At 35.0% G+C, this 25728-nt stretch overlaps 1 protein-coding gene across 1 annotated transcript in view; it reads right to left on the reverse strand.

The window, feature by feature from the left end:
* Nucleotides 1-12121: 12121 nt before the first annotated feature.
* The window catches only part of LOC143248584 (uncharacterized), a 46360-nt gene continuing 32753 nt past the window's right edge, over nt 12122-25728 (reverse strand). Inside the window, exon 4 of the mRNA XM_076497054.1 lies at nt 12122-16447. Coding sequence (XP_076353169.1) covers nt 12386-16447 — 4062 coding nt within the window. The 3' untranslated portion in view covers nt 12122-12385. The remainder of the gene's footprint in view (nt 16448-25728) is intronic.

Below are 25728 nucleotides of genomic sequence, written 5' to 3' on the forward strand. Positions count from 1 at the left end.
AAACCTCAAAAAGAAATAATAATAAATCATACCAAACCCACTTTTTATAAATCTCCAATTATTGCCTAAACTTTCAAAAATGTTCTGGTCATTAATACACACCTACCATGTGATAAAAATACCATCAAGAACTAGACAACTGTCATCTACAGAGTCTATCCATCAAGAACTTGATAACTGTCATCTAAAGAGTTTATTCATCAAGGTCTTGACAACTGTCACCTAAAGAGTCTATCCATCAAGGACTTGATAATATTCATCTAAAGAGTCTATCAGTTAAGAAGGTAATAAATCTCATCTAAAACAAAAAGTTGATAATTTTCTATTCAAGATCCATTAACAACTTAAAGATTCTCGTCTAATGAGCCTATCTAAAAAAAATTTGCTACCTCTCGATTAAAGAGTCTATCCATGAAGGACTGGATAATTCTCAAATAAAGAGACCATTCATGAAGGATTTGATACTTTTCAAATAAAGAGTCTAACCATGAAAAACTTAATAATTCTCAACAAAAGAGTCTATCCATGAAGGATTTGTTAATTTTCAAATAAAGATTTTATCCATTAAGGATTTGTTAATTCTCAACAAGAGTCTATCCATCAAGGACTTAATAATTCTCAACTAAAGAGACTAACCATCAAGAATTTGTTAATTCTCAACTAAAGAGCCTATCCATCAAGGATTCGTTAGTTTTCAACTAAAGAGTCTATCCATCAAGAACTTGATAATTTTCAACTAAATAGTCTATCCATCAAGGACTTGATAATTCTCAACTAAAGTGTCTATCCATCAAAAATATCATAACACTCAACTAAAGAGTCTATCCATCAAGGATTTCTTAAATCTTAAGTATAGAGCCTGTCCATCAAGGATTTGTTAATTTTCAAATAAAGAGCTAATTCATTAAAAATTTATTAATTCTCAACTAAAGAGTCTATCCATCAAGAACTTGATAATTCTCAACCAAAGAGCCTATCCATAAAGAATTTGTTAATTTTCAACCAAAGAGTCTATCCACTAAAAATTTTTTATTTCTCAACTAACGTCCCTAAACATCAAGGATTTGTTAATTCTCAACGAGAGTCTATCCATCAAAGACTTGATAATTCTCAACTAAAAAGTTTAACCATAAACAATTTGATAATTCTCAATTAAAGAGCCTATCCATCAAGAATTTGTTAATTCTCAACCAAAGAGCCTATCCATAAAGGATTAGTAAATTCTCAACTAAAAAATTAATCCATCAAGGACTTGATAATTCTCAACCAAAGAGTCTATCAATCAAGGATTTGTAATTTCTCAACTGCAGCCCCTATACATCAAGAATTTGTTAATTCTCAACTAAAGAGTCTAACCATCAAGGATTTGTTAATTCTCAACTAAAAAGTCTATCAATCAAGGAATTGATAATTTTGAAATAAAGAGTCTATCGATCAGGGATTTGTTAATTCTCAACTAAATAGTCCTCCCATCAAGGACTTGATAATTCTGAAATAAAGAGTCTATCCATCAAGGGTAAGATAATTCTCAACCAAAAAGATTATCGATCAAGGATTTCTTAATTCTCAAACAAACAGTCTATCCATCAAGGATTTGTTATTTCTAAACGAAAGTCACTATACATCAAGAATTTGTTAATTCTCAACTAGAGTCTATCCATCAAGGACTTGATAATTCTCAACTAAAGAGTCTAACCATCAAGAATTTGTTAATTCTCAAGTAAAGAGTCTATCCATCAAGGACATGATAATTCTCAACTATTTGGTCTATCCATCAAGGACTTGATAATTCTCAACTAAAAGGTCTATCCATAAAGGGTTTTTTAATTCTCGACTAAAGAGCCTATCCAAGAAAGATTTGGTAATTCTAAACCAAACAGCCTATCGATGAAGAATTTCTTAATTCTCAACCAAAGAGCCTATGCATAAAGAATTGGTTAATTTTCAACCAAAGATCCTATCCATCAAGAATATATACCAAAGAGTCTATCCATAAAAATTTGTTAATTCTCAACCAAAGAGTCTATTCATAAAGAATTTGTAAATTCTCAACCAAAGAGTCTATCTATCAAGGATTTGTTAATTCTTGACAAAAGAGATTATCGATCAAGAATTTCTTAATTATCAACCAACGAGCCTATCCATCAAGAATTCGTTAATTCGTAACTAAAGAGTCTATCCATCAAGGACTTGATAATTTTCAACTAAGGCGTCTATCAATCAAGGCCCTGATAATGTTCAACTAAAGAGGCTATCCATAAAGGATTTGTTAATTCTCGACTAAAGAGCTATCCAACAAGGATTTGGTAATTCTCAACCAAAGAGCCTATGGATCAAGAATATGTTAATTCTCAACCAAAGAGTTTATGCATAAAGGATTTGTTAATTCTCAACCAAAGAACCCATCCATGAAGGATATGTTAATTCTCAACTGAAGAGTCATTTCTTTAAGGATTTGTTATTTCCCAACTAAAGTGCTTAACCATCAAGGACTTGATAATTTTCAAATAAAGAGTCTATCGATCAGTGATTTGTTAATTCCAAACTAAAGAGTCTATCAATCAAGGATTGGTCAATTTTCAACCAAAGAGCCTGTCCATTAAGGATTTGTTAATTCTCAACTAAAGAGTCTATCCATCAAGGACTTGATAATTCTCAACTAAAGAGTCTATCCATCAAGGATAAGATAATTCTCAACCAAAGAGATTATCGATCAAGGATTTCTTAATTCTCAACTAAATAGTCTAACCATCAAGAATTTGTTAATTCTCAACCAAAGAGATTATCGATTAAGGATTTGTTCATTCTCAACCAAATAGCCTATTCCTAAAGAATTCGTTAATTCTCAACCAAAGAGTCCAACCACCAAGAATTTGTTAATTCTCAACTGAAGAGTCTATCCATCAAAGACTTGATAATTCTCAAATAAAGAGCCTATTCTTCAAAAAATTATTAATTCTCAACTAAAGAGTCTATCTGTCAAAGATTTGTTAATTCTCAACTAACGAGCCTATCCATAAAGGATTCGTAAATTCTCAACTAAAAAGTTAATCCATCAAGGACTTGATAATTCTCAACTAAAGAGTCTATCCATCAAGAATTTGTAAATTCTCAACCAAAGATATTATCGATCAAGGATTTGTTAATTCTCAACCAAAGAGTCTATCCATCAAGGATTTGTTAATTCTCAACCAAAGAGATTTTTGATCAAGGATTTGTTAATTCTCAAGCAATGTGTCTATCCATCAAGGATTTGTTAATTCTCGACTAAAGAGCCTATCCATCAAGGATTTATTAAATCTCATTCAAACAGATTATATATAGATCAAGGATTTGTCAATTTTCAACAATTGAGCCTATCAATCAAGAATATATTAATTCTCAACCAAAGAGTTTATCCATAAAGAATTTCTTAATTTTCAACCAAAGAGTCTATCTATCAAGGATTTGTTATTTCTCAACTAAAGTCCCTTTACATGAAGGATTTGTTAATTTTCAACTAAAGAGACTATCCATCAATGATTTATTAATTCTCAACTGAAAAGTCTATCCATCAAGGACTTGATAATTCTCAACTAAAGATTCTATCCCTCAAGGATTTGTAAATTCTCGACTAAATAGCCTATCCATCAAGGATTTGTTAATTCTCAACCAAAGAGATTATCGATCAAGGATTTATTAATTCTCAACCAGCGAGCCTATCCATAAAGGATTTGTTAATTCTCAATTAAAGAGCTGATCTATCATAATTTGTTATTTCTCAACTAAAATCCCTATACATGAAGAATTTCTTAATTCTCAACGAAATAGCCTACCCATAGATGATAAATTAATTCTCAACTAAAGAGACTATCCATCAATGATTTCATAATTCTCAACTGAAAAGTTTATCCACCAAGGACTTGATAATTCTCAAATAAAGAGTCGATCCATCAAAAACTTGATAGTTCTCAACTATCCATCAAGGATTTATTAACTCGCAACTAAAGAGTCTATCCATGAAGGATTTGTTAATTCTCAGCTAAGAAATCTATCTATCAAGGATTTGTTGATTCTCAACAAAGAGCGTATCCATGAAAAATTTGTTAATTCTCAACTAAAAAGTCTATCTATAAAGAATTAGTTAATTCTCAAATAAAGAACCTATCCTTGAAAATTTTTTAAAATTCTCAACAGAAGAGTGTATCCATCAATAACTTGATAATTCTCAACTAAAGAGTTTATCCATCAAGTACTTGATATTTCTCAATTAAAGAGCCTATCCATCAAGTATTTGTTAATTCTGAACCAAAGAGATTATCGATCAAGGATTCGTTAATTCTCAAATAAAATCTATCCATCAAGGACCTGATAATACTCAACTAAAGAGGCTATCCATGAAGAATTGATTAATTCTTGACTAAACAGCCTATCCAAAAAGGATTTGGTCATTCTAAACCAAAGAGCCTATCTATCAAAAATGTGTTAATACTCAACCAAAGAGACTATGCATAAAGAATTGGTTAATTTTCAACCAAAGAGCCTGTCCATAAAGGATTTGTTAATTCTTAACCAAAAAGTCTATCAAACAAGGAATTGTTATTTCTCAACTAAAGTCCGCATACGTAAAGGATTTGTTAATTCTCAACAAGAGATTCTCCATCAAGAACTTGATAATTCTCAACTAAAGAGTATACCGATCAAGGACTTGTTAATTCTAAACTAAAGAGTCTATCCATCAAGTATTTGTTAATTCTCAACTAAGAAGCCTATCCATCAAGCATTAGTTGATACTCAAACAAAGAGATTATCGATTAAAAATTTGTTAATTCTCAACTAAAGAGCCTATCCATTAAGGATTTGGCAATTCTTAATCAAAGAGATTATCGATCAAAAATTTGTTAATTCTAAACCAACGAGCCTATCCATTAAGGATTTGTTAATTCTCAACCAAAGAACCTATCCATCAAGAATTCGTTAATTTTTAACTAAAGAGTCTATCCATCAAAGACTTGATAATTCTCAAATAAAGAGTCTATCCATTAAAGCCGTGATAATTCTCAACTAAAGAGGCTATCCATCAAGGATTTGATAATTTTCAAGTAAAGAGGCTATCCATCAAGGATTTGATAATTTTCAAGTAAAGAATTTATCCATCAAGAACTTGATAATTCTCAACTAAAGAGTCTATCCATAAATTACTTGATAATTCTCAACTAAAGATTCTATCCATCAGGGATTTGTTACTTCTCAACTAAATAGTTTATCCATCAAGAACTTGATAATTCTCAAATAAAGAGTCTATCGATGAAGGATTTGTTAATTTTCAAATAAAGATTTTATCCATTAAGGATTTGTTAATTCTCAACAAGAGTCTATCCATCAAGGACTTAATAATTCTCAACTAAATAGTCTAACCATCAAGAATTTGTTAATTCTCAACCAAAGAGATTATCGATTAAGGATTTGTTAATTCTCAACCAAATAGCCTATTCCTAAAGAATTCGTTAATTCTCAACCAAAGAGTCCAACCACCAAGAATTTGTTAATTCTCAACTGAAGAGTCTATCCATCAAAGACTTGATAATTCTCAAATAAAGAGCCTATCCTTCAAAAAATTATTAATTCTCAACTAAAGAGTCTATCTGTCAAGGATTTGTTAATTCTCAACTAACGAGCCTATCCATAAAGGATTCGTAAATTCTCAACTAAAAAGTTAATCCATCAAGGACTTGTTAATTCTAAACTAAAGAGCCTTTCCATCAAGGATTTATTAATTCTCATCTAAAGAGCCTATTCATCAAGGATTTGTTAATTTTCAACTAAAGGATCTGTCCTTCAAAGACCTGATCATCATCATCTTGAAAAACCTGTTTAACAAATACCTAGTCATTCTCAATCAAAATCCCGTCCAACCAGGACTTAATCAATTTTAACTTATAACAAATACCTGGTCATCTCAATCAAAATCCCGTCCAACCAGGACTTAATCAATATTAACTTATAACAAATACCTAGTCATTCTCAATCAAAATCCCGTCCAACCAGGACTTAATCAATATTAACTTATAACCAATACCTAGTCATTCTCAATCAAAATCCCGTCCAACCAGGACTTAATCAATATTAACTTATAACAAATACCTGGTCATCTCAATCAAAATCCCGTCCAACCAGGACTTAATCAATATTAACTTATAACCAATACCTAGTCATCTCAATCCAAAGCCCGTCCAACCAGGACTTTATCAATATTAACTTATAACCAATACCTAGTCATTCTCAATCCAAAGCCCGTCCAACCAGAACTTAATCAATATCAACTTAAATAATCTATCGTCACAGTTGACAGTTAGTGAGAAAATACACTTTAGTACTTATTGTTTGGCAAAATAATTACTTTTTGAAAACTTGATTGTTCATTGACAATATTATACCATAAAAAGGTTTCAGAAAACCATTTACACACGTTATAAACTGTTATTTTTGTGTTAAAAATCATAATATAAGACTTCTACAGGATAAGTTTAGTTTGATGAAAACATGCAAATTCGCAAACTATTAAAAATTCTTGATAATTAGTCATTAAAGCTCCCATGCTGTCATAAATCCAGGTTTAGATATTCATCGTAGGCCCAGCACAGATAGTCCTTTGTTTAGCTTTATACTTAGACAAGAAACAAATGAATCTTTGTATGAACAATTGTGTTGTTTCTGTTAACAAATTACGTTTAATAACACACTTTCAAGCAAGATTTTATTAGTTGTTTACCTGATGTCAACCAGTTGAGATGCAGATGACGATGGTTATTAATAACACACTGTTGTTATTTTATAAAAATAGTTATATAAAAATAATTTATAATCAAATATTCCGTATTTTTTATAAAAAATGTTCTTTTAGAGTGGGGCCAGAGGTAGCTAGAATGACGGGCTGAGGATGGGAAGATCTCATGTTTCAAGTTTTTCAGGTTTTATAAACTCTTTATAACTTTTGTTATTCTTTCAAAAAACAAGACAAAGTTCTTATAGAGACAAGTACAAGTGGCTAGCTGCCTTTTTCCTGGTCAGTAGCTAAAAGTGACTTTTATACCAGAATCTGGGGAGTTTTTGACCTGACCGTTTAGCCTATTCACTTGAAAACGTCAATCCATTTCTCTCGATGTAATCTATTGTATTAACTTCCTATTGTTTTGCTTTAACATAGTTAGTAAATTAGTCACGTAATGCTATTGGCTTAACTGTGCACTTTTCCTGTAAATGTATACTGATTTTTATTAGAATTGCTTAAAATACATGAGCTTATCACTTCTGTTCATTTTTACTTGTTTTTTTCATCAGTCACAAAGCTGTAATAATGGGTTTACCGTGCTGTGCTCGCTGCAGGGATCGAATCCCGATTTTGCTGCTCTCCTGTTTAAATGTCTAATGTAAAGAACTAAAAACTGCTAAACGACTGAAGAACAAAGAATCTGCGTTAGATTTTAACACAGTGACCAGAACATGGGACTAGAGTTGATTTTTAACATAAGGCTCACTCCCTGTGTTTGTTTCTTTGTTTTGAAATTTTACGCAAAGCTACACGCAAAGCTTAATTTAGCAGTGTAAGACTAGGGAAAGGCAGCTAGTTATCACCACCCACCTACAACTTTAGGGTTACTTCAACGTCCCCACGGTTGAAAGGGCGAGCATGTTGAGTGCAAAGAGGATTCAAACCCGCAATCCTCAGATTACGAGTCAAGATCCTTGACCACCTGGCCATGCCGGGAAACACTTCCTCTGACAAAGTAGAAATCTTGAGGAGCTATCATGCTATGACACTGTTTTTCATATACCTGGTGGAACATCACGAATAGTCTATTGTATAACTTTGTGTTTAACTACAAATAAACCAGGAAGTCAGTATCATCAAACGTCTCAAATTAAACAGAACTGCAACAGATACGTTTTTGTTGTCGCTGCTTATAAGTTTTCCCTTAAAAAAAAAAAAAAAAACTTGACGCTGCATTCTCCTGGTCTATTTCAAACAACGTGAAAGTCATGCTCGTGTGGTGGGTGATAAATTGTGTTTGTGACTCAGATAATCAAAATATCAGCAGCATTAAAACAAAATCACACATAGCACTAGCACCTGGTCATTGCTTCTTTATAAATTTAACATATTTCATGCTTGACAAATACTATTAAACTCGATAAGTCTACTTATGACGTGGGAGATTTTTCGTTTTTCGCAAGTTCATCAACTGTTCTCGTCCGGGTTTGAACACGTTGCTCGCGTACAAATACACGTACTATGATACGCCCTGATTAATATATCAGATAATTTCACGTTTTGTGAATATTATTTTCGGTAATTCTTGTTACGGAAAAGAAAACAGGTGAAAGCATTCATAAAATAACTGAACTGAAAGGTTTATAGAATATAACAACAGGATAATAATAATAAGTGATACTGTGTCAAAACCTGTTTAATTCATCTTGGTCGTATATATAAACCAAGCCTAAGACTAGAAACACACATCAAAGTATTGTTTGTTTGTTTTGAATTTCGCGCAAAGCTACACGAGGGCTATCTGCGCTAGCCGTCCCTGATTTAGCAGTGTAAGACTAGAGGGAAGGCAGCTAGTCATCACCACCCACCGCCAACTCTTGGGCTACTCTTTACCAACTAATAGTGGGATTGACCGTCACATTATAACGCCTCTACGGCTGAAAGGGCGAACATGTTTGGTGTGACGAGGGTTCGAACCCACTACCCTTGGATTACGAGTCGAACGCTTTCACCCACCTGGCCATGCCCTGGCAACCTCAAAATATTAACTCCGATAAAGTCTCTGTTGAAGAATGTTACAATTAAAAATTAAAAGTTGCATAATTTCAAAACATTTACTAATTAGTTGAGACGAAATCTGAAGTTTTTGGTGAATACAATTTTACGTCGTTTTCGTCTTCGTCTCGATAGTAACCACCATGTTAACAGGTGGCGCTAACAAAAATTCCATAATAAAAAATATTTCACTATCTGTTGTATCCAAAATAAAACATGATAAATTTAGGGAAAAACGAAGGCTAATACTGAACAGTAGAGTTTCCGTAACGTTTCGGAGTTACAAACTTCAAAGGTTTCCAATTATTCCCGTAATTCTACTACTCATTACAGTAAAATATCATTTAAACCAAACTTATTTTTTCCATAAAATGATGTAAGTTACATGTCGCCGCTAGATGGCGCTATACTCGTGTAATAATTGTTGTTGTTGTTTTTTCCACATAATGAAACATTCGAAAGTGAAGTTATTGAAATCACATATTCTATGAATAAACAAATTTAAATGCAACCATTGAATTAGAAAATTTATTTCAAAAAGTTGACAAGGAAACCGTAGGTAAACTCAGCAGCCAGTGCAATGGAACAAAGACCACGGATGTTTCTTAGATTCTCAAAAACATTTAGTACTTCGACACAGACGTATAGTAAATCTTTATCAGTACAGATACAGGGGTGATTACTTTAATTACAGTAACGACTAATGGTCAGGTTTACTAAACAAATTATAATACTGTCTATTAATTACACAGTTTTGGAGAAAAAAAACGTTTATCAGCATGTTTACATAAAACATTTATTGTACGTACAATAATGTGTGTATACGAAACACATACTGTCATGTAAACATAACGCCATCATGTTCAAATAATTATAAGTGTTTATAATATACCATTTAAGCCAACATAGTGTGTTTAGAGTGTAATAGTATCATTCATATCGTTATGTTGTGTTTATAATACAATAGTATCCTTCATGTCATTATGTTGTGTTTATAATACAATAGTATCCTTCATATCGTTATGTTGTGTCTATAATACAATAGTATCCTTCATATCGTTATGTTGTGTTTCTAATACATTAGTATCCTTCATGTCATTATGTTGTGTTTATAATACAATAGTATCCTTCATATCGTTATGTTGTGTTTATAATACAATAGTATCCTTCATATCGTTATGTTGTGTTTATAATACAATAGTATCCTTCATATCGTTATGTTGTGTTTATAATACAATAGTATCCTTCATATCGTTATGTTGTGTTTATAATACAATAGTATCCTTCATATCGTCACATTATGTTTATAATACAATAGTATCCTTCATCTCGTTATGTTGTGTCTATAATACAATAGTATCCTTCATATCGTTATGTTGTGTTTATAATACAATAGTATCCTTCATATCGTTATGTTGTGTTTATAATACAATAGTATCCTTCATATCGTTATGTTGTGTTTATAATACAATAGTATCCTTCATATCGTTATGTTGTGTTTATAATACAATAGTATCCTTCATATCGTTATGTTGTGTTTATAATACAATAGTATCCTTCATATCGTTATGTTGTGTTTATAATACAATAGTATCCTTCATATCGTCATGTTATGTTTATAATACAATAGTATCCTTCATCTCGTTATGTTGTGTCTATAATACAATAGTATCCTTCATATCGTTATATTGTGTTTATAATACAATAGTATCCTTCATATCGTTATGTTGTGTCTATAATACAATAGTATCCTTCATATCGTTATGTTGTGTTTATAATACAATAGTATCCTTCATATCGTCACATTATGTTTATAATACAATAGTATCCTTCATCTCGTTATGTTGTGTCTATAATACAATAGTATCCTTCATATCGTTATGTTGTGTTTATAATACAATAGTATCCTTCGTATCGTTATGTTGTGTTTATAATACAATAGTATCCTTCATATCGTTATATTGTGTCTATAATACAATAGTATCCTTCATATCGTCACATTATGTTTATAATACAATAGTATCCTTCATCTCGTTATGCTGTGTCTATAATACAATAGTATCCTTCATATCGTTATGTTGTGTTTATAATACAATAGTATCCTTCGTATCGTTATGTTGTGTTTATAATACAATAGTATCCTTCATATCGTTATATTGTGTCTATAATACAATAGTATCCTTCATATCGTTATGTTGTGTCTATAATACAATAGTATCCTTCATATCGTTATGTTGTGTTTATAATACAATAGTATCCTTCATCTCGTTATGCTGTGTCTATAATACAATAGTATCCTTCATCTCGTTATGCTGTGTCTATAATACAATAGTATCCTTCATATCGTTATATTGTGTTTATAATATAATAGTATCCTTCATATCGTTATGTTGTGTTTATAATATAATAGTATCCTTCATATCGTTATGTTGTGTCTATAATACAATAGTATCCTTCATATCGTTATATTGTGTTTATAATACAATAGTATCCTTCATATCGTTATGTTGTGTCTATAATACAATAGTATCCTTCATATCGTCACATTATGTTTATAATACAATAGTATCCTTCATCTCGTTATGTTGTGTTTATAATACAATAGTATCCTTCATATCGTTATGTTGTGTTTATAATACAATAGTATCCTTCATATCGTTATGTTGTGTTTATAATACAATAGTATCCTTCATATCGTTATGTTGTGTTTATAATACAATAGTATCCTTCTTGTCGTCACATTATGTTTATAATACATTAGTATCTTTTATATTGTCACATTATGTTTATAATACATTAGTATCTTTTATATTGTCACATTATGTTTATAATACATTAACCACAGATGGTGACACAATGAGCGGATTATTTGCAATAATGGTACGGTATCATTTATGATAACATTTTTGTTGATATTAGGCACAAATATCACTTTTAAAAGCATAATATTTTTCAAAATTTTTATTTTAAAGACAAAAGAGGAAGTGGGTTTTGGAAAAAGACGGGTAACCTTTTTATATGTTATTTAATAATATTAAATTGCGAAATATTTAACTGCCATCTATTGATGTAGAAGAGAGTTATAAATTAAAAGCTTCCTCAAGTGACAGTAATTATTCATATGACGATAAATTGAAGTGTATTTCCTTTATATTTAAAATACTGCTTTAATAAACCTTTTTATATAAAAAAGAGAATATACAAAATATGGTAATATACAAAATAATGAAGAGATATACACAGAATGAATAATTTAGGTACATTTTCTAAAAATATTTAATATTGTCAGTAGGAATTTCGACTTGAAAAGGTGTTTATTTTTTAACTATAAATTAATTGTTATGTATTTGAAGAAATGTTATTTATTATTGTTTTATTAGCAGAGAACAGTGGAATAATATACATAGATATGTGTATATAACCTTTTACACTGGTTAAACTTACACAACATAATGGTTTAACTTAAGCTGAGAAAAGCTGTCATTAATATTATAAATAAAAACATTATTAAGGTCTTCGAGTACCGAAGTTTAAGACTTAATTTAGTTCAAATAATATGCAAGTAAAACTGAAAAGAAATCAGTGTTTATTTTGTATCACTAAAGTGCCTGGAGTTGATAGCATGACAGATTCTGGAGTAGGAAGGGTTATAGAGGGCGCTTCTGTTGTCGACAGTTCTTGTGCCTGAGGTTGGTCTGAGATTTCGGTGTCAAATCGAGGGCGTCCAAAGGATAACAAGTGTGTCCGCTTCTTAAATCTACTGAGACCCGAGCTGATGGACCCTCCCACTCTTGACGAGAAGACTCGTCTGGGTATTAATGTTGTAATTTGTTTGGAAATGGTAGTTAGTTCTACATGATTTTCGATTTTGAGTTCAGGTAACGAAATAGTTCGATTAGTTGAAGGTTTTACTTCTTGTATACCTTTGTTTAGACGTCTAGAGTTTTTTACTTTTCCATGTTTGGAACCAGAGTTAAGGATTTCTATTTCTGATTCTTTTGAGGACTCGTGCTTTTCTCTTAGATTATCGGATTCTGTTTGAATTGTTCTTTTCGGTTGTTTAAAACTGGAAGTTTCTGTTTTATCTTTTGTTTTTTTTATTTTCTTCCTACCCCTGAAACGATTTCGTGGTCGACGAAATCTTCTTACAAAAGAAGATCGCCGTCTTCCACTTCTAAGAGAGTCAGATCGAAAGTGAGGAGATTTAATCCGCACAGATCCTCCTAAATCTTTTTCGATTTCTACAGAGCTGTTTGTCTCTTTATTTTTTTCAAAGTTATTGCTTGGAACAGAATGACGTGGCAAAGTAGTCGAAGAAATTGCAGCAGACGTAAATTGTGAAAGTGATTTCTGACGAGGCAGTGGGAGATGACGAGATACTGATGTCAGACTTGGTGGAAACATCTTTTCTTGGTGGTCGTCATAACCACGAATAAATAAGCCGTCACTGTCTTTTAGTTCAGTAACCAACGGGTCGCCATGTGGTCTTCTTGGGGAATTTAATGTTTGGCGTAACGGCTGTGAAGGGCCATTAAACTTGTCTTTCGTCTTTGATCTATACGAAGATTCCGACGGTGGATGTAATGCTTCTATTTCTGCAACGCCATCATGTGTTCTTCTAAAAATTAAACTTTTACGTTCAGGGCTGTTTTTTTCTTGGACAGCTGATAGGAAAGTTTTAGTTTCTTGAACACCTGGGTGGGATAGATTCTGGTTTTGTGTCTGGGTTTCGTATAACCTTGGTGATGGTTTCTGCAGTACCTCAGACGAACTTTGTGCTATTGGTTGATTTTTATGTATATTTTGACGCCTTAGCTTTCTACCATAGTTTCTTTTTAAAGGAATCTTTCGTCTAGCATTATATCGTGAAGAATTCCTTGAATGTTGTCTTGAAGTACCACGTGATTGAGAGTTTTTATCAGGAAAAAATTTAGTCTGAATATTTTGTTTCTGATGTGGTCTCTGCACCAGAGGTTCTATATTTTCTGGATACTTATCCATTGTTTCAATTCTTACTCCAAATGGTATTTTTACGTTTTCGTCTTCATCTTGGCTCAAGAAAGGCAATTCTGGAGGGTAAGTAGATTTTGGTAAAAAAGGATCTCTTATTGGTGATGCGGTGGAAGATAACTCTTTTGGTTTTTCTACTAGTAGATGGCTCTTATACTCAATGTTACTTTGGTCAACGTTGTACGCTTCAGAGTCTGGTCTATATTTTTTTCTATCGTCTCTTTCAGTTGTATGACTTTGAACGTATCTTTGATGATTGAAATGGGCTTCAGGTCTTAATCTTCGAGAACCTTTTGTAATTTTTCCTCGTGATGATGTTCTAAGACCACTTCCACCATGATTTAGTCTTGGTTCTGAAAATGTTTTGTGAAGTCGGGGTCTTCGGAAAATGTTTCTTCTATAGAAATTTTCATTAGGCCTTTGGTGCCTATCTAATCTGAAAACATCTTCTGGAGGTTCTACATTGAAGTGAGCTCTGGGAGGGTTTCTTTGAGAATTATCAATATTATACTCAGTTCTTTGTTCTTTACTATATCCTAGAAAGTTTTCTCGATGTCTTTTATTTGCAGCATTTCTTCCATCAAATTCTTTAGCAGGTTTTCTTATTTCACTGTTTGGTGTCAATCTTCCTAGAAATTCTCTTCCAGCAAGGTGTTTGGAAGATACTTTTGTATCAAGAAATCCTGGATTTTGTCTTATTATTTTACTGTTTACTGCTCCTACTGGTCTTCTGACTACCAAAGATGGTTGTTTAGGATTATTCGGTTCAAAAAAATCGTATTCTTGTATTTTTTTCTCACCATATTGTGAAATTGCTTCCTCAAATGGGGGTCTTTTTGAATGTTTAGGGTCTCTAAAATTTTGACCAAGTATTTTTCTATCATTTACTAAGTCAAAACTTTCATGGAGATGCTGTTGTGGAACGTGGCCATTTCTCACATTTTGGTAAGGTCTTTGTCTTGCATTGTCTTGTAAGTATCTTGAATGTGGAACCAAAGCAGGGTCTTGAAAGAACTCCGAGTGATCAAGAAATGGGGGCTTACTATTTGTTGACACAAACCTGGGTGGGGGAAGGGGCTGGAAGTGGTTAATTTGCAGGGGACTATCAGATTTCCCAAAGCCATAAGGGGATACTTGTTGATGTTGATCAGAGAAAATTTGTTGTGTTTTAGTTGATGGTCGTTGAAGAGTATATTTATCTAAATTCAAAACTGGTCTCTGTGACGACGTAAACAGTGAAGGTTGAAACGCAGGATATGTTTTGGAACTATGTTCAAACAAAGGTGAAATGTGTCTTTGTGAATATGGGCGTTTAACAGAATAAGAAACAGGAGGGTTTTGAAAGACTGTTAGCTCAGTTTGTTGTTTTGATGAACTGTGATATTCATCTGATGGAATTCGAAACGAATTTGATGCTTTCTCAGTATCTTGAATGTCACTCTTTCCTGAATCACGTTCATCGTCTCCAATTACAATAGATTGAGAAAATTGATTTGGAGTTTGTTTAAAAGATGGCAAAATTCTCTGATTCTGTATATCAGAGTAATGTTGTTGAAAGGGGTTTCTTGCTGGAAACCGTCGAGGTTCTCTTTGAAAATCTGCTAAGAACCTATGTTCGAATGTATCTTTAAAAAATGGACGAGTTTTTGAAATGGACTTTTGAAGTGTTTGATTTTCTTTGCCATTTCTATAGTCTCTTAATAAAGACTTCTGATAGGAAAATGGGTATTCTTCAGAAGACAAAGGGCGGATAAATACATCTGTTTCCTCACTGTTTCTTGACTGACTGTTAACCAACTGACGACGACGTCTAGTTTTTCGTACGCTATCTTGCTGAGCTCCCCCTGTAGTTTTAACTTGTAACTCATGAATAGTGGAAGGTATATTTACATCGATAACAGCGGGGATCCACCTTTTCCTCTTTAAATAAGACACTCTTGAGATACTCAAAGGAGGGAAGTACACGAGTTGTGAAAATACGTTTGTGGCTGGGAAAGAAAGAAACGGTTTCTGGAAGGAAGAAAGTCGCTTTTTAATGTCCTCTTTTTGAACATTTTTAAAGTTTAAGTTTTGATGTTTCCTTCCCTTTACCTTAGAGCCTTGAATTAAGAAGGGATGTTTAAGACTGTTTATCACACTGTTTAAATGTGTTGTAGGGAATAAGAGGGAATATCGGGAAGTATCGATTAAGGTAGGCAGAACTTCTGTTTTAACAAGATCTTGAATCTTTAAAGGGGGAGTCACAGGAGGATTGTCGTATTTCGCTGGCGGTTTAGAAATGGTTTCTTTCTGGCTCTTTGTTGTGGGAAGTAAAATGTCTTCTTGTGACGTCACGTTATGCTGAGAATAAATACGTTCGTTCAAGTGAAACGACTTCTCAGGCTGTGCACAGGCACGTGCTGTCTGATAGTCACATGTCGAGAGTTTCTGGTTGAACGACGACTCTGGGGGACAGATGAACGTAAATCTTTCACCATTGTCTTTACAGTAGTGGAACACTTTGCAGCTGAACGTTCTGTCACCGTAGTATCCTTCTGTTCTCAAGTGGCAGTCGAAAGTCACGTGGGGTATAATTTTGGACAGAGAATCTTGAGACTGGGAGGTGGTCTTATACACGTTTTGTCGTTTTACCTGAGATTTGACAAAAACAAAAACTAAGGTAAAATGGATAATTTATCGATAGACAAAATAATGATTGTCTGAACAGGCAGAAACATTTTTGTGTGCTTTAATTCCAACATTTGTAAAACCAGGAAAAATAATAGCTAGTATTATCTTCTCTATTACAACATAGAAAGCATAACTGGATCCAAAGAATCGGTAGAGGAGAGGGCGCTGTAGACAAAAATGTAAATAAAACAATATAACAACTGATGCAACAGTGGCTTCAATCTGAAATTTCTAGAAACAAAATAAAGAATTAGTTACACGTAATATGTAGGATAAAAATAAATTCGTATGAGTTTTTCTTATTATTTTCCCCCATAGAAATTAAATTTTTATTAAAAATAATTTTATGATAAAGGGGCTGTCAGTCCTCTGCCTTCCCTGTGGTTCCTCCAGTACTTAGCCACACATCACAAACAGACTAGTATCATGTTTACATGGCTGAACATTAACACATTCTGTTTTGTATTAGAACTATATTAGCTTGTTTTGAATCACAAAGTTACACAATGGATTATTTGTACTGTGCATACGACAGGTTTATATAACAACGAGTTTTCAGCGTCCAGATAATTACTCTTAAGCTACATTTGTGGAGATGAAGAACGAAAGAAACATTTTATTATAAAAACAATTACAAAAAAAATATTTTTGGAGTTATTTCGTGAACGTAAGGTTTCAAGACTGTCACAAAATGTAAATAGGGAGTTACATAGGCGGTCGGCCCGGCATGGCCAGGTGGGTTAAAGCGTTTGACTCGTAATCTTATGGTTGCGGTTCGAATCCCTGTCGCGCCAAACATGCTCGCCCTTTTCAGCCGTGGTGGCGTTATAATGTTATGGGTAATCCCACTTTTCGTTAGTAAAAGAGTAACCCAAGAGGTGGCGGTGGGTGGTGATGACTAGCTGCCTTCCCTCTAGTCTTACACTGATAAATTAGGGACGGCTAGCGCAGATAACCCTAGAGTAGCTTTGCGCGAAATTGAAAAACAAAACAAATACATAGGCGGTCTGACATTGCAGATGGCAAACACCAATTATAAGAAGAAAAGACACTTTCTTAAATAATATCAGTCACTAAAGTAAATATTTAACCAGTTATTTCAACACTTTATCAAGTTGATCCAAAACAATAGAACAACTATTGCTATAGTTAGTTATTTCAACACTTTATCAAGTTGGTCCAAAACAACAGAACAACTACTACTATAGTTAGCTATTTCAACACTTTATCAAGTTGACCCAAAACAATAGAACAACTATTGCTATAGTTAGTTATTTCAACACTTTATCAAGTTGGTCCAAAACCATAGAACAACTACTGCTATAGTTAGTTATTTCAACACCTTATCAAGTTGATCCAAAACAATAGAACAACTACTACTATAGTTAGCTATTTCAACACTTTATCAAGTTGACCCAAAACAATAGAACAACTACTACTATAGTTAGTTATTTCAACACTTTATCGAGTTGACCCAAAACAATAAAACAACTACTGCTATAGTTAGTTATTTCAACACTTTATTAAGTTACTTCTAGGGCTGTAATTCAATCGTGGCAACACCTTATTAAGTTGACCCACAATAAATGGATAGTATAAGTACATGCACAGGTGAAATTTCTTCCGTAATGTTTCCACCAGAGCAAACTGGACAGTAGTTTATTACGCAGGTCAAGAAACGCTAGGCCTACTTCGGCTTTAGTGCGTAGGATCGAACTAGGCCAAACTCTATGTGGTATAGATTTTGATTCGTCTTTTGTTCGTAACTGGTGGAAGGTATCAAAGCACCTTTTTAGCTGCAAATCTGGTGGTCGTTAGAGAGAGAGTGAAAGAAAAAAGGACATTTATGACCATCTTGTAAGTGGCACAAGTAAGAATCACACGCTCTATTTTCTTCTGCGCTATCTTAAAATTAAATGTATGACATCATTTGAAGCTTAATAAACGAGGGATATGACAAGAAAGAAAACCTTTTTCAGGGAACTTTTGGTCTTCCTTTTGTTTCCGTTGTATTACCGTATCTCCCACAGTGAAAGTCGTGGTTAATAAAGCGTGTATTGGATAAATGAGTGAGAATTGTTATAATTCATGACGAGAAAACCCACTCGAAGTGAAAATGTATTCTAAAGGGAGTTGATATGGATATTAACAATGTAATTGAAATATAGAACAGAACAACGTTTCGACCTTCTTAGGTCATCTTCAGGTTATTTAAATTAAAGTTTTAATACCCATGTCAGCCGTCTTTAGAGCACAAATTGTTATAATCACCTACGTTTGGATATGTGAGATGTTTCCAGTTCCTACAGTGAGGTTTAGTATCTGACAGACACAAGTGACAGGCTATTGGTTTTTATTCTGGTGACAATTGAGATTCATAGTGTTAATAATGTCTAAAGGATTTTTAAAGTGTGACTTAGCAATTATACCGTTTTATGACATGAGGGGTCTGAATCTTAAAACGTAGCTATCAATTAGATAAACCGGACCAGTCATTTTTTATCGTATATTGAATATATTATCTTCTGGTGTACACTTGATGAAAGCCAACCTCATTCTGAATAAGTATATCATGGTGTGTTACGTTACTACATGTAGAGTGACAATGGATCAAGATGACTCATGTTACTACATAAAGAGTGACAGTGGATCAAGAAGGCTTATGTTACTACATGTAAAGTGACAGTGGATCGAGAAGGCTTATGTTACTACATGTAGAGTGACACTGGATCAAGATGACTTATGTTACTATGTATTGCGAGAAAGTGGATCAAGATGAGATTGGTTATGCTACTTCATACTCTGAGAGAGTGGACCAAGATGAGATTGGTTATGTTACTTCATACTCTGAGAGAGTGGACCAAGATGAGATTGGTTATGTTACTTCATACTCTGAAAGACTGGACCAAGATGAGATTGGTTATGTTACTTCATACTCTGAGAGAGTGGACCAAGATGAGAATGGTTATGCTACTTCATACTCTGGGAGAGTGGACCAAGATGAGATTGGTTATGTTACTTCATACTCTGAGAGAGTGGACCAAGATGAGATTGCTTATGTTACTTCATACTCTGAGAAACTGGACCAAGATGAGATTGGTTATGCTACTTCATACTCTGAGAGACTGGACCAAGATGAGATTGGTTATGCTACTTCATACTCTGAGAGAGTGGACCAAGATGAGATTGGTTATCTACTTCATACTCTGAGAGAGTGGACCAAGATGAGATTGGTTATGTTACTTCATACTCTGAGAGACTGGACCAAGATGAGATTGGTTATGCTACTTCATACTCTGAGAGACTGGACCAAGATGAGATTGGTTATGTTACTTCATACTCTGAGAGACTGGACCAAGATGAGATTGGTTATGCTACTTCATACTCTGAGAGAGTGGACCAAGATGAGATTGGTTATGCTACTTCATACTCTGAGAGAGTGGACCAAGATGAGATTGGTTATGCTACTTCATACTCTGAGAGAGTGGACCAAGATGAGATTGGTTATGTTACTTCATACTCTGAGAGACTGGACCAAGATGAGATTGGTTATGCTACTTCATACTCTGAGAGACTGGACCAAGATGAGATTGGTTATGTTACTTCATACTCTGAGAGACTGGACCAAGATGAGATTGGTTATGCTACTTCATACTCTGAGAGAGTGGACCAAGATGAGATTGGTTATGCTACTTCATACTCTGAGAGAGTGGACCAAGATGAGATTTGTTACGTTATTACTTCATACTCTGAGAGAGTGGACCAAGATGAGATTGGTTATGTTACTTCATACTCTGAGAGACTGGACCAAGATGAGATTGGTTATGCTACTTCATACTCTGAGAGACTGGACCAAGATGAGATTGGTTATGTTACTTCATACTCTGAGAGAGTGGACCAAGATGAGATTGGTTATGCTACTTCATACTCTGAGAGACTGGACCAAGATGAGATTGGTTATGCTACTTCATACTCTGAGAGACTGGACCAAGATGAGATTGGTTATGCTACTTCATACTCTGAGAGAGTGGACCAAGATAAGATTGGTTATCTACTTCATACTCTGAGAGAGTGGACCAAGATGAGATTGGTTATGTTACTTCATACTCTGAGAGACTGGACCAAGATGAGATTGGTTATGCTACTTCATACTCTGAGGGACTGGACAAAGATGAGATTGGTTATGTTACTTCATACTCTGAGAGACTGGACCAAGATTAGATTGGTTATGCTACTTCATACTCTGAGAGAGTGGACCAAGATGAGATTGGTTATGCTACTTCATACTCTGAGAGAGTGGACCAAGATGAGATTGGTTATGCTACTTCATACTCTGAGAGAGTGGACCAAGATGAGATTGGTTATGCTACTTCATACTCTGAGAGACTGGACCAAGATGAGATTGGTTATGTTACTTCATACTCTGAGAGACTGGACCAAGATGAGATTGGTTATGCTACTTCATACTCTGAGAGAGTGGACCAAGATGAGATTGGTTATGCTACTTCATACTCTGAGAGAGTGGACCAAGATGAGATTGGTTATGCTACTTCATACTCTGAGAGAGTGGACCAAGATGAGATTGGTTATGCTACTTCATACTCTGAGAGAGTGGACCAAGATGAAAATGGTTATGCTACTTCATACTCTGAGAGAGTGGATCAAGATGAGATTGGTTATGCTACTTCATACTCTGAGAGAGTGGACCAAGATGAGATTGGTTATGTTACTTCATTCTCTGAGAGACTGGACCAAGATGAGATTGGTTATGCTACTTCATACTCTGAGAGACTGGACCAAGATGAGATTGGTTATGTTACTTCATACTCTGAGAGACTGGACCAAGATGAGATTGGTTATGCTACTTCATACTCTGAGAGAGTGGACCAAGATGAGATTGGTTATGCTACTCCATACTCTGAGAGAGTGGACCAAGATGAGATTTGTTACGTTATTACTTCATACTCTGAAAGAGTGAACCAAGATGAGATTGGTTATGCTACTTCATACTCTGAGAGAGTTGACCAAGATGAGATTTGTTACGTTATTACTTCATACTCTGAGAGAGTGGACCAAGATGAGATTGGTTATGTTACTTCATACTCTGAGAGAGTGGACCAAGATGAGATTTGTTATGTTATTACATACTCTGAGAGAGTGGACCAAGATGAGATTGGTTATGTTACTTCATACTCTGAGAGAGTGGACCAAGATGAGATTGGTTATGTTACTTCATACTCTGAGAGAGTGGACCAAGATGAGATTGGTTATGTTACTTCATACTCTGAGAGACTGGACCAAGATGAGATTGGTTATGCTACTTCATACTCTGAGAGACTGGACCAAGATGAGATTGGTTATGTTACTTCATACTCTGAGAGACTGGACCAAGATGAGATTGGTTATGCTACTTCATACTCTGAGAGAGTGGACCAAGATGAGATTGGTTATGTTACTTCATACTCTGAGAGAGTGGACCAAGATGAGATTGGTTATGTTACTTCATACTCTGAGAGACTGGACCAAGATGAGATTGGTTATGTTACTTCATACTCTGAGAGAGTGGACCAAGATGAGATTGGTTATGCTACTTCATACTCTGAGAGAGTGGACCAAGATGAGATTGGTTATGTTACTTCATACTCTGAGAGAGTGGACCAAGATGAGATTGGTTATGTTACTTCATACTCTGAGAGACTGGACCAAGATGAGATTGGTTATGCTACTTCATACTCTGAGAGACTGGACCAAGATGAGATTGGTTATGCTACTTCATACTCTGAGAGAGTGGACCAAGATGAGATTGGTTATGCTACTTCATACTCTGAGAGAGTGGACCAAGATGAGATTGGTTATGTTACTTCATACTCTGAGAGACTGGACCAAGATGAGATTGGTTATGCTACTTCATACTCTGAGAGACTGGACCAAGATGAGATTGGTTATGTTACTTCATACTCTGAGAGACTGGACCAAGATGAGATTGGTTATGCTACTTCATACTCTGAGAGAGTGGACCAAGATGAGATTGGTTATGCTACTTCATACTCTGAGAGAGTGGACCAAGATGAGATTGGTTATGCTACTTCATACTCTGAGAGAGTGGACCAAGATGAGATTGGTTATGTTACTTCATACTCTGAGAGACTGGACCAAGATGAGATTGGTTATGCTACTTCATACTCTGAGAGACTGGACCAAGATGAGATTGGTTATGTTACTTCATACTCTGAGAGACTGGACCAAGATGAGATTGGTTATGCTACTTCATACTCTGAGAGAGTGGACCAAGATGAGATTGGTTATGCTACTTCATACTCTGAGAGAGTGGACCAAGATGAGATTTGTTACGTTACTACTCATACTCTGAGAGAGTGGACCAAGATGAGATTGGTTATGTTACTTCATACTCTGAGAGACTGGACCAAGATGAGATTGGTTATGCTACTTCATACTCTGAGAGACTGGACCAAGATGAGATTGGTTATGTTACTTCATACTCTGAGAGAGTGGACCAAGATGAGATTGGTTATGCTACTTCATACTCTGAGAGAGTGGACCAAGATGAGATTGGTTATGCTACTTCATACTCTGAGAGACTGGACCAAGATGAGATTGGTTATGCTACTTCATACTCTGAGAGACTGGACCAAGATGAGATTGGTTATGTTACTTCATACTCTGAGAGACTGGACCAAGATGAGATTGGTTATGCTACTTCATACTCTGAGAGAGTGGACCAAGATGAGATTGGTTATGCTACTTCATACTCTGAGAGAGTGGACCAAGATGAGATTGGTTATGCTACTTCATACTCTGAGAGAGTGGACCAAGATGAGATTGGTTATGTTACTTCATACTCTGAGAGACTGGACCAAGATGAGATTGGTTATGCTACTTCATACTCTGAGAGACTGGACCAAGATGAGATTGGTTATGTTACTTCATACTCTGAGAGACTGGACCAAGATGAGATTGGTTATGCTACTTCATACTCTGAGAGAGTGGACCAAGATGAGATTGGTTATGCTACTTCATACTCTGAGAGAGTGGACCAAGATGAGATTGGTTATGTTATTACTTCATACTCTGAGAGAGTGGACCAAGATGAGATTGGTTATGTTACTTCATACTCTGAGAGACTGGACCAAGATGAGATTGGTTATGCTACTTCATACTCTGAGAGACTGGACCAAGATGAGATTGGTTATGTTACTTCATACTCTGAGAGAGTGGACCAAGATGAGATTGGTTATGCTACTTCATACTCTGAGAGAGTGGACCAAGATGAGATTGGTTATGCTACTTCATACTCTGAGAGACTGGACCAAGATGAGATTGGTTATGCTACTTCATACTCTGAGAGAGTGGACCAAGATGAGATTGGTTATGCTACTTCATACTCTGAGAGAGTGGACCAAGATGAGATTGGTTATGTTACTTCATACTCTGAGAGACTGGACCAAGATGAGATTGGTTATGCTACTTCATACTCTGAGAGACTGGACCAAGATGAGATTGGTTATGTTACTTCATACTCTGAGAGAGTGGACCAAGATGAGATTGGTTATGCTACTTCATACTCTGAGAGAGTGGACCAAGATGAGATTGGTTATGCTACTTCATACTCTGAGAGAGTGGACCAAGATGAGATTGGTTATGCTACTTCATACTCTGAGAGACTGGACCAAGATGAGATTGGTTATGTTACTTCATACTCTGAGAGACTGGACCAAGATGAGATTGGTTATGCTACTTCATACTCTGAGAGAGTGGACCAAGATGAGATTGGTTATGCTACTTCATACTCTGAGAGAGTGGACCAAGATGAGATTGGTTATGCTACTTCATACTCTGAGAGAGTGGACCAAGATGAGATTGGTTATGCTACTTCATACTCTGAGAGAGTGGACCAAGATGAGATTGGTTATGCTACTTCATACTCTGAGAGAGTGGACCAAGATGAGATTGGTTATGCTACTTCATACTCTGAGAGAGTGGACCAAGATGAGATTGGTTATGTTACTTCATACTCTGAGAGACTGGACCAAGATGAGATTGGTTATGCTACTTCATACTCTGAGAGACTGGACCAAGATGAGATTGGTTATGTTACTTCATACTCTGAGAGACTGGACCAAGATTAGATTGGTTATGCTACTTCATACTCTGAGAGAGTGGACCAAGATGAGATTGGTTATGCTACTCCATACTCTGAGAGAGTGGACCAAGATGAGATTTGTTACGTTATTACTTCATACTCTGAGAGAGTGGACCAAGATGAGATTGGTTATGCTACTTCATACTCTGAGAGAGTGGACCAAGATGAGATTGGTACGTTATTACTTCATACTCTGAGAGAGTGGACCAAGATGAGATTGGTTATGTTACTTCATACTCTGAGAGAGTGGACCAAGATGAGATTTGTTATGTTATTACTTCATACTCTGAGAGAGTGGACCAAGATGAGATTGGTTATGTTACTTCATACTCTGAGAGAGTGGACCAAGATGAGATTGGTTATGTTACTTCATACTCTGAGAGAGTGGACCAAGATGAGATTGGTTATGTTACTTCATACTCTGAGAGACTGGACCAAGATGAGATTGGTTATGCTACTTCATACTCTGAGAGACTGGACCAAGATGAGATTGGTTATGTTACTTCATACTCTGAGAGACTGGACCAAGATGAGATTGGTTATGCTACTTCATACTCTGAGAGAGTGGACCAAGATGAGATTGGTTATGTTACTTCATACTCTGAGAGAGTGGACCAAGATGAGATTGGTTATGCTACTTCATACTCTGAGAGAGTGGACCAAGATGAGATTGGTTATGCTACTTCATACTCTGAGAGAGTGGACCAAGATGAGATTGGTTATGTTACTTCATACTCTGAGAGACTGGACCAAGATGAGATTGGTTATGCTACTTCATACTCTGAGAGAGTGGACCAAGATGAGATTGGTTATGTTACTTCATACTCTGAGAGAGTGGACCAAGATGAGATTGGTTATGCTACTTCATACTCTGAGAGAGTGGACCAAGATGAGATTGGTTATGTTACTTCATACTCTGAGAGACTGGACCAAGATGAGATTGGTTATGCTACTTCATACTCTGAGAGAGTGGACCAAGATGAGATTGGTTATGCTACTTCATACTCTGAGAGAGTGGACCAAGATGAGATTTGTTACGTTATTACTTCATACTCTGAGAGAGTGGACCAAGATGAGATTT

The sequence above is a fragment of the Tachypleus tridentatus genome, chromosome 4, assembly GCF_004210375.1.
Source record: "Tachypleus tridentatus isolate NWPU-2018 chromosome 4, ASM421037v1, whole genome shotgun sequence".
NCBI lineage: Eukaryota > Metazoa > Arthropoda > Merostomata > Xiphosura > Limulidae > Tachypleus > Tachypleus tridentatus.